The sequence below is a fragment of the Hypanus sabinus genome, chromosome 30, assembly GCF_030144855.1.
Source record: "Hypanus sabinus isolate sHypSab1 chromosome 30, sHypSab1.hap1, whole genome shotgun sequence".
NCBI lineage: Eukaryota > Metazoa > Chordata > Chondrichthyes > Myliobatiformes > Dasyatidae > Hypanus > Hypanus sabinus.
Genome location: NC_082735.1, coordinates 35392940 through 35409685, shown reverse-complemented (window position 1 = coordinate 35409685; position 16746 = coordinate 35392940). Strand labels below are relative to the sequence as shown.

General features: G+C 41.2%; 1 protein-coding gene across 11 annotated transcripts in view; it reads left to right on the top strand.

The window, feature by feature from the left end:
* The window catches only part of ubxn11 (UBX domain protein 11), a 187688-nt gene that overhangs the window by 24914 nt on the left and 146028 nt on the right, over window positions 1–16746 (top strand). For all 11 annotated transcript variants that reach the window (XR_009508715.1, XR_009508716.1, XR_009508714.1 and 8 more), the window contains one exon: window positions 328–454. Coding sequence is in view for 8 of the 11 variants with exons in the window: in XM_059954703.1 (XP_059810686.1) it covers window positions 328–454 (127 nt within the window). In the remaining 3 variants the exon portion in view is untranslated. The remainder of the gene's footprint in view (window positions 1–327; window positions 455–16746) is intronic.

The window sequence follows — 16746 nt, the reverse complement described above, 5'->3', positions numbered from 1 at the left end:
TTGTTTTGTTATGGTGAATAAGTTATAACAGAAAAGAACATGTTAATAAAAACACAAAATGCTGGCAGAACTCAGCAGGCCAGACAGCATCTATAGGAGGAGGTAGAACATGTTAAGTTTTTTTTTCTTTTAATTTGTTTTTGTGATTTGGCATGTTCTGCTGAAAAGTATGATAGAAACATTCATTAATATATTTTCCAAGCAATTTAATTAGTATAGGAATTATGCTGAGGGGAGTTCATTAGCTGGAGGTGAAGCTTTAAATAAATAAATCAAAAACAGTGTTAGAAGGAGTGTATGACTCTTTGATATGACTGTTTTCCGCAGAAGTTTCTGAATGATTACGGTATGATCTGGGTCGGTACCAAGAAGGAAGCGACCAGCAATGTGCACCTAAAGGAAAAACTGGAACCTCCAGAGAACCCTGATGCCAGCGGGCAAGTTTTGTACCCAGGTTAGTTGCACTGTAATGGTAGGTCTTGTTTGGACTATCTCTGCAGACAGTGTCATGCTCTGATCACTGCTTGTGGCACCTGAAAGGATGTGGCTCAGACCTGAGAGAAGCTGGCAGGTTTCCTTCTAAAATATACTGTCGTCAAAGAACATTTAGAATCTTGAAAATCCGAAAGGGAATAGTCCAAGGTAAATTGTTCAAGCAAGTGGTTTCAAAGTCTGAGGAAAATAATGTAAGGAACTGTATGTTTTAAATCTCTATATAAATGAGAAAATAAGTTTAAAAAGGTCAATTTTATTCAATAGAATTATTTGGAAGTTAACAGCACGAAAGTAAGCCATTGTGCACGTCTGCCTAATGTCTGTCTTTATGCTATATATAATTTATCTCCACCCTACTACATCTGAATCCTATCTGTGTATCCTCTTGTCTTTTTCTCTCTCCTTCTTATCCCTTACTTTCTCCTTAAAGACTTAATACTGTGGGGTAGTGAGTACAGCTTCCACTTGATTTGAGGACATGCCCTCTTCTCATCAGGAGGAAGGTACAGGAGCCTGAAGGCACAAGTTCAATGTTTCAGATTTCTGAACGGACATTGAACCCATGAACGCTACCTCACTACATTTTTTTTCTCTTATGCACTGCTTATTTAATTTAACCTTTTTATTTATATATTACTGTAGTTTACAGTTTTTATTATTGCAACGTACTGCTGCTGCATAACAACAAATTTCATGATATGTGCCAGTGATATTAAACCTGATTCTGATTCTGATGATAAACTCATGAAGTATCTGCCAACTTACACAGAGAATCCTTTCAAGTAAATTCCACGATACTGCACACCTGGAATTTAGTGAACTTGAAGTACTCGGTCATTCCTCCGCACATTCATCGGTCCTGATGACGGGTCATGGCTCAAAACATCAACCGTTCATTTTCCTCCATAGAAGCTGTTTGACCTGCTGAGTTCCTGCAGCATTCCTGTGTGCAGTTGTTGATCCAGATTTCCAACATCTTATGTCTCCTTTCCTCTAATGTGTGTGCTCCCCTGTACCTAACCTGTGCTCCCTTCCTTTGGGAGCACTGGAACTGTAAACTTGGTTTTTCACTGGTGACAGGATATAAGTTTCTTCTCTTTCCCAGTCAACTGGGTCATTTAACAACTCTCTCAACGTGCATAGCCCACATTCTTGGGGATTTCAGTTATGATCCTAGCTTGCATCTCTCTCCCCCCCCCCCCCACCCTCAGCTTGTCCATGTATCTTTCCTATTAGATTGCTTCTAATGCAATGCAATATTCTGCAATGTAGCCAATGTTGAGTTTCACAGGTGCCCGCAGTGGTTTGGTGTATCAATCAAATGTACTGTTGTAAAGGTAGAGAATGGATATTTACTGTTGCATGATTTGTTTCTTTTTCTCTAACACTGGGTGTTTGATGGTGTTCTTGTGTTTTAATGGGTTCTGTTGGGTTTCTTTGTTTTGTGGCAAATCTCAAGGTTGTATAAAGTATACATACTTGGATAATAAAAGTACTTTGAACTTTGGTCACAGTTGACTATGTATGTAACCCATCCCTTGTACCTGAGGACTTGGAGGAGCTCAGTTGAAGCACAGCTTGAATATTCCATTTGGACTCAGTTCCCTGAGGGTTGGTTGCAGAGGGGCATGGGAGCAATGCTGATGAAAGTTAGCTCTTCCTTTCCTGATTGTAAGCTAGCAGACCTCACGTGGCTTAGTTGCAATCCAGACCTCACGTGGCTTAGTTGCAATCCAGACCTCACATGGCTCAGTTGCAATCCAGCCCATTCATAGTCTTTGGGAAAAAAACAAACCCATTTCTTGGAGTCTTTTTGCGTAGGAGCAACTTTGCTCCACAACATGCACGTCAACTGTTATACTATATACACTATGGATATGAACCTACTGTCTAAGGCACTCCATTGGTCAGGGTCAATCATGGATCTTGAGTCCTAGCTGCCCTCATGATATGCAGGCCCGTACATAAGCCAGGACAGTACAATATGGAGAGCAAGTTGTTGCCCATGTAGCTGGTTTCCCTCTCCATGCTGCTGGTGAATTCAGGAACCAATACAATTTGGCACCAGCCACCACACAGGAGTTACCAGTCAGCATTGAACTCAACGTAGAACTACCTTAGGGACTCCTGCTCCAAATTCTTTCCCTGGTGTTTACTCGCAAAGCCTTCACCATTAATGGGTGTAGCCAAAAGGCAGCAGACGTTTGAGATCAGTTTTCCTTCTCCTCGATGAGTTGCCAACCATGGCTGTCAAGGCCCATCTGTATGGAGCAACTGGTTTTAAGGTGCCAGTAACCTGCCTTTGCCCCTTCATCTATTAATAGAGGTAGTTCCGCTGGACTTAGTAGCTAAGCCACACTTGAAGTCCAGAAGCTGGACTTGGTTGTCAGAGGCTATTTGAGATGCACTCCATTGGGTAGGCAGTGGGGAGTGTGGGAGCTTATTCCCATTATCACCCCCCCCCCCGGCTACAACAACCTTAAGGAACCCGACCTGCCTGTACTAATTCATTCACCATAGCCAATAATGTTTTGGTGATTAGTGTCTGAATAGATAACAGAGTTGTCGTGATGGGAGATTTTAACTTCCCAAATATCGATTGACATTTCCCTAGAGCAAGGGGTTTAGATGGGGTGGAGTTTGTTAGGTGTGTTTAGGAAGGTTTCTTGACACAATATGTAGATAAGCCTACAAGAGGAGAGGCTGTACTTGATCTGGTATTGGGAAATGAGCCTGGTCAGGTGTCAGGTCTCTCAGAGGGAGAGCATTTTGGAGATAGTGATCATAATTCTAATCTCCTTTACAATAGCATTGAAGAGAGATAGGCACAGGCAAGTTAGAAAAGCGTTTAATTGGAGTAAGGGGAATTATGAGTCTATCAGGCAGGAAATTGGAAGCTTAAATTGGGAACGTTCTCAGCGAAAAGTATGGAAGAAATGTGGCAAAATGTTCAGGGGATATTTGTGTGGAGCTCTGCATAGGTACGTTCCAATGAGACAGGGAAATTATGGTAGGGTACAGGAACCGTGGTGTACAAAGGCTGTAATAAATCTAGTCAAGAAGAAAAAAAAAGCTTACAAAAGGTTCAGAGGACTAGGTGATGTTAGAGATCTAGAAAATTATAAGGCTAGCAGGAAGGAGTTTAAGAAGGAAATTAGGAGAGCCAGAAGGGGCCATGAGAAGGCCTTGGTGGGCAGGATTAGGAAAACCCCAAGGCATTCTACAAGAGCAAGTGGATAAGACATGAAGGAATAAGACCTATCAAGTGTGACAGTGGGAAAGTGTGTATGGAACCGGAGGAAATAGCAGGGATACTTAATGAATACTTTGCTTAAGTATTCACAATGGAAAAAAATCTTGGTGATAGTAGTGATGACTTGCAGCAGACTGAAAAGATTGAGCATATAGATATTAAGAAAAAGGATGTGCTGGAGCTTTTGGAAAGCATCAAGTTGGATAGGTCAGCGGGACCGGATGAGATGTACCCCAGGCTACTGTGGGAGGTGAGGGAGGAGATTGCTGAGCCTCTGGTGATGATCTTTGCATCATCATTGGGGAAGGGAGAGGTTCTGGAGGTTTGGAGGGTTGTAGCTGTTGTTTCTTTATTCAAGAAAGGGAGCAGAGATAGCCCAGGAAATTATAGGCCAGTGAGTCTTACCTCAGTGGTTAATAAGTTGATGGAGAAGATCCTGAGAGGCAGGATTTATGAACATTTGGAGAGGTATAATATGATTAGGAGTAGTCAGCATGGCTTTGTAAAGGGAAGGTCATGCCTTATGAAACTGATTGAATTTTTTGAGGATTTGACTAAACACATTGATGAAGGAAGAGCTGTAGATAAGGTGTATATGGATTTCAGCAAGGCATTTGATAAGGTACCCCATGCAAAGGCTTACTGGGAAAGTAAGGAGGCATGTGATCCAAGGGGACATTGCTTTGTGGATCCAGAACTGGCTTGCCCACAGAAGGCAAAGAGTGGCTGTAGACAGGTCATATTCTGCATGAGGTCGGTCACCAGTGGAGAGCCTCAGGGATCTGTTCTGGGACCCTTACTCTTCGTGATTTTTATAAATGACCTGGATGAGGAAGTGGATGACTGGGTTAGTAAGTTTGTTGATGACTCAAAGGTTGGAGGTGTTGTGGATAGTGTGGAGGGCTGTCAGAGTTTACAGCAGGACATTGATAGGATGCAAAACTGGGCTGAGAAGTGGCAGATGGAGTTCAACCCAGATAAGTGTGAAGTGGTTCATTTTGGTAGGTCAAATATGATGGCAGAATATAGTATTAATGGTAAGACTCTTGGCAGTTTGGAAGATCAGCGGGATCTTGGGGCCCGAGTCCGTAAGACGTTCAAAGCAGCTGCACAGGTTGACTCTGTGGTTAAGAAGGTGTATGGTGCATTGGCCTTCATCAATCATGGAATTAAATTTAGGAGCCAAGAGGTAATGTTGCAGCTATATAGGACCCTGGTCAGACCCCACTTGGAGTACTGTGCTCAGTTCTGGTCGCCTCACTACAGGAAGGATGTGGAAACCATAGAAAGGGTGCAGAGGAGATTTACAAGGATGTTGCCTGGATTGGGGAGCATGACTTATGAGAATAGGTTGAGTGAACTCAGCCTTTTCTCCTTGGAGCAACGGAGGATGAGAGGTAACCTTATAGAGGTGTCTAAGATGATGAGAAGCATTGATCGTGTAGATAGTCAGGGGCTTTTTCCCAGGGCTGAAATGGTTGCCACAAGAGGACACAGGTTTAAGGTGTTGGGGAATAGGTACAGAGGATATGTCAGGGGTAAGTGTTTTACTCAGAGAGTGGTGAGTGCGTGGAATGGGCTGCCTGCAGTGGTGGTGGAGGTGGATATGTTAGGGTCTTTTAAGAGGCTTTTGGATAGGTACATGGAGCTTAGAAAAATAGAGGGCTATAGGCAAGCCTAGTAATTTCTAAGGTAGGGACATGTTCAGCATAAATTTTGTGGGCCAAAGGGCTGTATTGTGCTGTAGGTTTTCTAAGTGTCTAGATACTACTTAAATGTTATGGTCTTATTCTCCTCCATTACTCACCCAGGCAATTCTTGTGAATCAGATATAGTAATCTAACTTTTAGAACTTTGTTGCTGAACAGTTTCAACATTCATAACACTATTATCAAAAGAAGCTTTCCCAAATGTGTTGCTAGATCTTTATCCCTCAGAATTTGACACCAAACTCCAAAACGATTACTAGAATAAGTGAGGTTTAAATAACCTCATTAATGTGAAATGGCAGAATTTTCTGGAGAAGAAGAAAACAGACCTTGTGTACCATTGATACAGCAACAGAAAGTGAAGATACATAAGAAGGCAAAACTGGGAATGCACTTTAATCCCCGTGGATTCTAGGAGGTTACAAAGACCAGGAGTGCATGAGATTACAGAAACGGGTGGGGGTGGGGAGGCTAGGCACAGGACCGAAAGAAGCTGCAGAGGGTCATAAATTTAGTCAGCTCCATCTTGGGTACTAGCCTATAAAGTACCCAGGACATCTTCAAGAAGCAGTGTCTCAGAAAGGCAGCATCCATTATTAAGGACCCCCAGCACCCAGGGCATGCCCTCTTCTCATTGCTACCAGCAGGTGGGAGGTACAGAAGCCTGAAGGCACACACTCAGCGATTCAGGAAAAACTTCTTTTCCTCTGCCATCCTGTTCTTAAATGGACATTGAACCCATGAACGCTACCTCACTTGTTAAGATATATTACTTCTGTTTTTACACAAATTTTAATTCTATTCAATATACAGTATACTGTAATTGATATACTTACTTATTTTTACTTTTTTTTCTAGATTATGTGTTGCATTGAACTGCTGCTGCTAAGTTAACAAATTTCACGTCACGTGCCGGTGATAAAAAAGCTGATTCTGATTCTGATTCACTGTAGGGCAAGAATAAATTGTAGAAATAAGTTAGGCCTGATTGTGCCTACAGTTTATTGTGGAGTAATTGAATCTCCTGTTCATGATTACATGGAACTTTGGAGATCAGCCTCTGAAACATTTTATTACTGAAATGCTGCAGTGGTAGTGGTTAGCTTATTGATGATATAGAAGTTACAAAAAATATATAACAGTGAATTATTATAAAGAATTTGTGCTTACCAAAAGAGGATATTTAAATTACTGGCACAGATGCATTACACGGAGTTTGAGTATTGAGAATGATGTATGAGATCCCCTTATCGATGTTGCTGATGGTTGGTTGAAGAGGAAATGCTGATCAGGACATTGGGAAAAGTTTCCTTATTCCAGAAATGCCCAGGGGATATTTATCATGTGTCAGGATGTCAGCCTTCCATTTGTGATTGTTGTGGATTTAATATTTCAGTAGTATCTGAGTAATATTGTAAATATGTTGTTGAGGAAGCATTCTCATTTGTTTAAATAATTAATTACAGGTTATAACCATATAACCATATAACCAAATAACAATCACAACACGGAAACAGGCCATCTCGGCCCTCCTAGTCCGTGCCGAACTCTTAATCTCACCTAGTCCCACCTACCCGCACTCAGCCCATAACCCTCCACTCCTTTCCTGTCCATATACCTATCCAATTTTATCTTAAATGACACAACTGAACTGGCCTCTACTACTTCTACAGGAAGCTCATTCCACACAGCTATCACTCTCTGAGTAAAGAAATACCCCCTCGTGTTTCCCTTAAACTTCTGCCCCCTAACTCTCAAATCATGTCCTCTTGTTTGAATCTCCCCTACTCTCAATGGAAACAGCCTATTCACGTCAACTCTATCTATCCCTCTCAAAATTTTAAATACCTCGATCAAATCCCCCCCTCAACCTTCTATGCTCCAATGAATAGAGACCTAACTTGTTCAACCTTTCTCTGTAACTTAAGTGCTGAAACCCAGGTAACATCCTAGTAAATCGTCTCTGCACTCTCTCTAATTTATTGATATCTTTCCTATAATTCGGTGACCAGAACTGCACACAATATTCTAAATTTGGCCTTACCAATGCCTTGTACAATTTTAACATTACATTCCAACTTCTGTACTCAATGCTTTGATTTATAAAGGCCAGCGTTCCAAAAGCCTTCTTCACCACCCTATCTACATGAGACTCCACCTTCAGGGAACTATGCACTGTTATTCCTAGATCTCTCTGTTCCTCTGCATTCCTCAATGCCCTACCATTTACCCTGTATGTTCTATTTGGATTATTCCTGCCAAAATGTAGAACCTCACACTTCTCAGCATTAAACTCCATCTGCCAACGTTCAGCCCATTCTTCTAACTGGCATAAATCTCCCTGCAAGCTTTGAAAGCCCACCTCATTATCCACAACACCTCCTACCTTAGTATCATCGGCATACTTACTAATCCAATTTACCACCCCATCATCCAGATCATTTATGTATATTACAAACAACATTGGGCCCAAAACAGATCCCTGAGGCACCCCGCTAGTCACCGGCCTCCATCCCAATAAACAATTATCCACCACTACTCTCTGGCATCTCCCATCTAGCCACTGTTGAATCCATTTTATTACTCCAGCATTAATACCTAACGACTGAACCTTCTTAACTAACCTTCCATGTGGAACTTTGTCAAAGGCTTTGCTTAAGTCCATATAGACTACATCCACTGCCTTACCCTCGTCAACATTCCTCGTAACTTCTTCAAAAAATTCAATAAGGTTTGTCAAACATGACCTTCCACGCACAAATCCATGCTGGCTACTCCTAATCAGATCCTGTCTATCCAGATAATTATAAATACTATCTCTAAGAATACTTTCCATTAATTTACCCACCACTGATGTCAAACTGACAGGTCTATAATTGCTAGGCTTACTTCTAGAACCCTTTTTAAACAATGGAACCACATGAGCAATACGCTAATCCTCCGGCACAATCCCCATTTCTAACGACATCTTAAAGATCTCCGTCAGAGCTCCTGCTATTTCTACACAAACTTCCCTCAAGGTCCTGGGGAAAATCGTGTCAGGACCCGGAGATTTATCCACTTTTAAATTTCTTAAAAGCGCCAGTACTTCCACCTCTTTAATTGTCATAGGTTCCATAACTTCCTTACTTGTCTCCCACACCTTACACAATTCAATATCCTTCTTCTTAGTGAATACCGAAGAGAAGAAATATGTAAATATAAGTGAATTGCTACATCGTGACACAACCAGGTGATATATGCATGGCTTGCTTAAAATAAAACACAAAGTTAGACTTGCATTGCAGGCTCCATCCTTTCTTTACAATTAAGTATTCTTGTTCGTTTAAATAATTAATTACAGGTTACATGAATGACTACATGAAATGCATACATCATCACGCTAGCGGGTGATAGAGTACCCATGTAAAGTAAAGAGCAAACTTAAGGCTTGCATCTCTTGGCTTTTGTTTTCCTTTGAATTAGGTTAATGTGTTGCAGTTACAAGACATAACAGTGGTGGCCAGTCTAGATTTTAAGTTCTTGGGCTGGAGTGAGGCTAGTACCAAACAAAAGGTATGGCAGCCATTTTAATACAAACCAAAAAGTTAAGCAAAATCCAGATACTGGAGATTGAAACTAAAAATACAAAACGTTGTTATCACATGGAAGGTTCAAGTTTAAAGATGTTTAATGTCATTTCCTGTACACAAGTGTGAAGGAGAATGATATAATTGTTACTCCGGATCTGATGCAGCACAAAAAAACAAGAAAAGATAAAGAACATAATAAAAACACTAAATACACACACAATAAATATGAATGCAGAAGATAGCTTATTAATGTAGATTGATCGTATGTCTATAATGAGATGCTAGGCTGTGCATAATGTGAATGACAGGAAATGGTGGACTTAGTGGGTGGAGGTGTTGCTCAGCCTTACTGCTTGGGGAAAGTAACTGTTTTTGAGCCTGGTGCTTATGGGTGGATGCTACATAGCCTCCACTCTGATAGGAGCGGTACAGACAGCAGGTCAGGTATCGTTCATAGAGAGGGAAAGTACAACCAATTCTGACAAAATATGATTGACCCTATTACTTTCTTCACAGATGCTGCTTGATCTGTTTTTCCAGCTGTTATTGTAGTACTGATTTGTTCAATTGTATATAAAGAGAGTGCGCCTACAGAGAGTTAAAACAAAATAGAGCTGAGTGATATTTTCAGAGGTCTGCAGACTCCAAGGACGTGATTATTTCCAGATCGAAGGGTGTATGTTTGCTGTTTGATCTTTTAACACAATGAAACACAGGTTTGCTAGAACATTCTGCAAAAGCATTCTGTCATTACACCAAATGAGAACTGTGGTTTAGCCCAATTTTACTTGTTACAATGAAACAAGAGCCTCCTCGCTCATCAACTCCAACCAATAGATTGTTAACATTTTATTCCTGTGTCTTCTAAAGTGGAACTACCGTATTTTTAACTGAAATTAAGTGACATTGTTAGATATCTGGCTGGTGAATTCCTACTTCATTTTATTTGCAAGTTCCCTTCAACAAAATGGCATAAAATGAACATAAAATGAATTCCTCGGAATGAAATAGATCAGGAAAATGGGGCTGAGACATTGAGGAATGATGAGGAGAGCTGAACTTGGGATTTGCTTAAGAAACACATTTTAAGGTGATAATAAAAGTGAAACACAGAAAAAATGCACATCTTTGAACTACAACGTCCTCCACAGTGATGTGCCTTGAGGTGCTCTAGCAAGAAAGCTGCAGTAAACATTCAAATCTTTCATACTGAACAATGTATTAGCTTCTAAGTTTCTGCTGTTTAACTAGTGGGGATACAAAACATGTGACTGCACTAGCTAATCATTATAAATCCCACCCATTTTTCAAAGCTGTTAATGTCAACAGAATGAATATGATGTGGGTGACTGATCATTTACCACATTAAATTCAATTTTACCTCTACATTCTAGATTTTGGCCGAGTCCAAAGCACCTTATTGATATTGTGCATTTCAGATTGGGGAATCAAGAGTGGAGGCCCGTGACTAGTGGTGTGCCACAGGGATCAGTGCTGGGTCCATTGTTATTTGTCATCTATATCAATGATCTGGATGATAATGTGGTAAATTGGATCAGCAAATTTGTTGATGATACAAAGATTGGAGGTGTAGTGGACAGTGAGGAAGGTTTTCAAAGCTTGCAGAGGGATCTGGACCAGCTGGAAAAATGGGCTGAAAAATGGCAGATGGAGTTTAATACAGACAAGTATGAAGTATTGCACTTTGGAAGGAAAAACCAAGGTAGAACATGCAAGGTAAATGGCAGGGCACTGAGGAGTGCAGTAGAACAGAGGGATCTACAAACGTTTGTAGGAATACAGATACAAAATTCTCTAGAAGTGGCGTCACAGGTAGATAGGGTAGTAAAGACAGCTTTTGGTACGTTGGCCTTTATAAATCAAAGTATTGAGTGCAAGAGTTGGAATGTTATGGTGAGGTTGTATAAGGCATTGGTGAGGCCGAATTTGGAGTATTGTGTGCAGTTTTGGTCACCGAATTACAGGAAGGATATTAATAAGGTTGAAAGAGTGCAGAGAAGGTTTACAAGGATGTTGCTGGGACTTAAGAAACTGAGTTACAGAGAAAGGTTGAATAGGTTAGGACTTTATTCCCTGGAGTGTAAGAGAATGCGGGGAGATTTGATAGAGGTGTATAAAATTATGATGGGTATAGATAGAGTGAATGCAAGCAGGCTTTTTCCACTGAGGCTAGGGGAGAAAAAAACCAGAGGACATGGATTAAGGGTGAAGGGGGAAAAGTTTAAAGGGAACATTAGGGGGGGCTTCTTCACACAGAAAGTGGTGGGAGTGTGGAATGAGCTGCCAGATGAAGTGGTGAATGTGGGCTCATTTTTAACATTTAAGAAAAACTTGGACAGGTACATGGATGAGAGGGGTATGGAGGGATATGGGCCAGGTGCAGGTCAGTGGGACTAGGCAGAAAAATGGTTTGTCACAGCCAAGAAGGGCCAAAAGGCCTGTTTCTGTGCTGTAATGTTCTATGGTTCTAAGGTTGTAAATCTAGTCAGCTCCATCTTGGGTACTAGCCTACAAAGTACCCAGGACATCTTCAGGGAGCAGTGTCTCAGAAAGGCAGTGTCCATTATTAAGGACCTCCAGCACCCAGGGCATGCCCTTTTCTCACTGTTACCATCAGGTAGGAGGTACAGAAGCTTGAAGGCACACACTCAGCGATTCAGGAACAGCTTCTTCCCTTTTGCCATCTGATTCCTAAATGGACGTTGAACCCTTGGACACTACCTCACTTTTTTTAATATAGTATATCTATTTTTTGCACGTTTTTTAATCTATTCAGTATATGCATACTATAATGTATTTATTTATTTATTTATTTTCTTCTATATTATGTATTGCATTGAACTGCTGCTGCTAAATTAACAAATTTCACGCCACATGCCAGTGATAATAAACTTGATTCTGATTCTGATGTTCGCTTGGGTTAAGGTCAGGACTCTGACGGGGCACTCAATGACATAAGTTTTCTTCTTCTGAAGAACAAAGGTAAATACTATAAAGTCAGGTACAGACTGACATATTGTATTTGAATCAACACAAAGCGCTGGAAAAACACAGGAGGTTAGGCAGCATCTGTGGTGAGGGGGGTGGGGGGAATGGACAGCCAATGTTTTGGGTTGAAATACTGCATCTGGAATCCAGAGCCCATAGATGTTGTTTGACCTGCTGAGTGTCTCCAGGGCTTTTTGTGTTGCTCCAAATTCCATCATCTGCAATGTTGAACAAATAATATATTCCTGGGGATGATTAAGTTTCCTAGGATTTATGTTGCTGTATTTCAGTAGGAACTGGAGAACATTTACATTAAAGTTTTCTTTCGAGAATTAAACTGAAGGTAAACTTGACTGAAGGTAACTTACTACTGTATACATTGTATAGTAAAATGCTAAACCTCATTTTTGCAGGTTGAGTCAGTGGTGAGGGAGGCAAATGCAATGTTAGCATTCATTTGGAAAAGACTAGAATATAAAAAAGGATGTAATATTGAAGTTTTATAAAGCACTGGTGAGGCCTCACTTGGAATATTGTGAGCAGTTTTGGGCCCCTTATCTAAGAAAGGATGTGCTGACATTGGAGAGGGTTCAAAGGAGGTTTACAAAAATGGTTCTGGGATTGAATGGCTTGTCATATGAGGTTTGTTTGGCTTTGGGCCTCTACACCCTGGAATTCAGAAGAATGAGGGGTGACCTTATAGAAACCTATTGAATGTTGAAAGGCCTCGATAGAACGGATGTGGAGAGGATGTTTCCTATGTTCAAAATTCATAGTAAAATGTATTATCAGAGTACATACATGTCACCACATCCAACCCTGAGCTGCTTTTTCTGTGGGCATTCTATAGAACAGTAACTGTAAACATCAGGAGCTATTAACTGTAAACAAAATGTGCAAATGCAGATATAAATAAATAGCAATAAATAACAATATAACAGAGTCCTTAAATGAGTGTAGCTATCCCCTTTTGTTCAAGAGCCTGGTGGTTGTGGGGTAGTAACTGTTCTTGAACCTGGTGGTGTGAGTCCTGAGGCTCTGCCTGATGGTAACAGTGCAAAAAGAGCATGGCCTTGGTGGTGAGGATCTTTGATGGTGGATGCTGCTTTCCCACGGCAACATTTCATGTGAAGCACTCAGTGGTTGAGAGGGTTTTACCTGTGATGTGCTGGGTCGAATCCACTACGTTTTGTCAAATTTTCCACTCAAGAGCAATGGTGTTCCCATACCAGGCCATAATGCAGTCAGTCAGCACACTTTCCACCACACAGCTATAGAAGTTTGCCAAGGTTTTCAATGACATACTGAACCTCTGCAGACTCCTGAGGAAGTAACAGCTGTTGCGCTTTCTTCGCAATAATATTTATCTGATGGGTTCAGGACAGGTCCTCTGAGATAGTGACAAGCAGGAACTTAAAGTTCTCCACCTCTGATCCTTTGATGATTACTGGCTCTGATTTCCTTCTCCTGAAGTCTATAATCATGATATGATGGGGCAGTCTAAGACCAGAGGATACAGCCACAGAATAGAGGGACGTCCTTATAGAATGAAGATGAAGAGGAATTTCTTTAGCCAGAGAGTGGGGAATCTGCGGAGCCCAGGTTATTGGGTATGTTTAAGGCAGAGGTTGATAGATTCTTGATAAGTCAGGGAATGAGGAGATACGGGGAGAAGGCAGGAGACTGGGGCTGAGAGGGAAAATGGATCAGCCATGATGAAATAGCAGAGCAGACTCGATGGGCCAAATGGCCTAATTCTATTCCTATATATTATGGTTATATGGTCTCATTTCATTCATCTAATTAAACCTAACTGCCATGCAGGCAGCATGGTGTGTTCTGTAAATGTTATCTTTGGATGTAACACTGATGTTGGATTACTGTGGTGACACTATTGAAATAACTTGCAAAGATGAACTGCAATACCCGAAGGATGTTGTTTGAAGGTGCTTTTGTGGTTTGATACAACAGTCTGTACATTAGTTACACAGTCTGAAAATATTTCTGTGATGTTGGTGCTGATGCTACATTTTAACACATCATATCCTTGATTTCTTATCATGTTTTCAAATACTTAATCCACTTAAATTAAACCCTCATTTTGTTTGTTTGTGCACTGTGCTATTAAACTTGCTGAGATGTGACTTTTTAAAATAATCTTTAAGAGCCTTGAGCTGAAGTTGATTTTTGCATTGCTCTGTGGGAGCATAATGTGTGTGGTTTCACTCCTGCAGAGTGTTATTGCACAAGAGCACAAAAGATGGATGATGCTATATATGCACTATATGCAAAGTATTAGGCACATATATACAACTAGAGTGACTATGACTTTTGCATAGTATTGTATCTACTAAATGTTTACTGACAAAGACTTAAAACTCACAGATATTGTTGTTTCATGGACAAATAAGGAGAGGATGTGCTTCAAATCAAATCAAGATTAACCCACACAGGAACTTATATAAAAACAGCTTACAGTACTGTGCATCTTAGCTATATACATGTGCCTAAGGGAAAAACAAATCAATCTGCTTGAGGAAATCGGCAGGAGGAGCAGCATCTATGGAGAAAGGGAGATGGTGAATGTTCGGGGTTGAGACCAGGTTCCTCGGGCAGTTTGCTTTTTCAATATGAGTTTTCAGAATTACAAATGGCATTGCTCTTCTTAATCCTGTTATTTAGAATTAAGAACTAGCATTTTTAGTAAGAAGTAAGAACTGGACTTGGCCAGACTGGGACAGCTGAGTACAGGTATTCCACACAAGTGATAAGGTCTAAAGATGACTAGATAATATTCACATCTAAGATGAAAACTTTGTCATCTCCATGCAGAATAAGTTAAATTGCTAGATGTTAAGGCCCTACTAAATCTACTTCAATTCACTGCAGGCATGACAGACAAGGTTGCAGAAAAATAATGGAAGCATCTAGCAATATTATCTAGTAACGGAGGTCGTTTGGTTAATAGCAGTCATTTGTAGAAGTCATGTTTGTTTTGGGGGAGGGAAGGCCACCTTAAACCATATAAATATTTCCTATACCATTTTAAAGCTTATCAAGTAGAAAACTTATCTCTGCCCTTTCTCTATCATATGCCATCACTTGTGAACAAGACTGCAGTGTGGAGGGTGGCTCTTCTTTGTTGCCTCTCACATGGAGGCTGCAGTCTCCACAGCAGCAACATCTGGATCAGTTCAGTTCTGAATGAAGTCCACTGATTGGGCTAAAGCTCCCCAAACCTCTGAGAGCAGTCTGCTACTTCTCTGACTCTCACTGATCCCTGATTTGAACTGGATGTGGACTTTCCTGTTTTTGTGTTTTCTATTCTGTGTTTTCACTCATTCTTTTTTTTCTCGCCATTTGCTGAATTTGTTTTGTTGTGCGTGGGGGTGTGATGTTTTTCTTTGAATGCGTTCCACATGGCTGTCTGTGGGGAAGACGAATCTCAGGGTTGTGTCTGTACTGTACTTAGAATCCTTTGAGCCTACATGTACTAACCCTTCTGTGTGCTCCCTTCCACATATGCTGTCTGCAGGAATGATTCTAGAATCTGGAGAGTTTTGGGAAATGATTGGAACATTCACTATCTCCAAAGCAACCTCTTTTTAGTTTCACCACCCTGCCCATCCTGCGACACACTGACTCCTCTCCGCTTTCCGAATTGGCCATCTCGGACCAAAGGAGCCCGTGTGCAAGAGATTGAGCAGGGCAGTGAAACTAAAGAAGAGGGTGTTACAAGAAGAGGTTGCAGAGGAATCAGTGTTATTTAAAGTCATGAGGATGCAGGCAGAGCAGAAAGAGGTCCCACTGGTGGAAGGGGCAAAAAGAAGGGGCCATAGAATGATGGTGATTGACAAGATAACCAAACGATGAGGCTTTCCACAGCTGTTTGTTAGGGTCTAGAATGCACTGCAAGTAGAGACAGATCCAATTGTAACACTCTGAATGGAGCTAATCAAATATTTATTTATTTAGAGATTCAGCGTGGAAAAGGCCCTTCCAGCCGTGCCACACAACAACCCCCGACAATCCCCAATTTAACCCCAACCCAATCATGGGACAATTTACAAGGACCAATTAACCTATTTACTGGTAGGTCTTCGGACTGTGGGAGGAAACTGGAGCACCCAGAGAAAACCTATGTATTCTACAGGGACTCCTTACAGAATGATGGCAGAATTGAACTCTGAATTCCGACGCCACAAGCTGTAATAGTCTTCTTGCTAGCTGCTATGCTACCGTGGGACCCAAATAGTTGAAAGGAAAGGATTTGCAGGATAAGTGAGTGAGTCTGGCTTGACAGCTCTTATTTCAGAACTGGATGAGTAGAATGGTCTCATCCGCTAAACTGTTTTCTCATACCATGATTCTTCTGGGAAGCAAGTAATTTTAGAAAAAAATAGTCACTAGTTCAGCTCAGTGCAATTGCTGGCTACCCTTGTGTGTCACAGCTGGTGATGAACTTATCTTTCTTTTCTGCAGGCATCAATGGCCATTGTCCTGCAGCCAGGGAATTCAGCGAGCATCAACCACAGCAGTCTTATGTGACTGAATTGGCTGAAAGTGAGGCACAGCCCGTAGTTTCTCCACCAAGACAGGCTTTGCCACAGACTGAAGTCCTGCCTTGCAAACCCCAGAGTGCCCCCAAGGAGAATGCAGTCGTACAGCAGGATGCTCAGACTTCTACCTTGGCTTCTAGCCTGGAGGA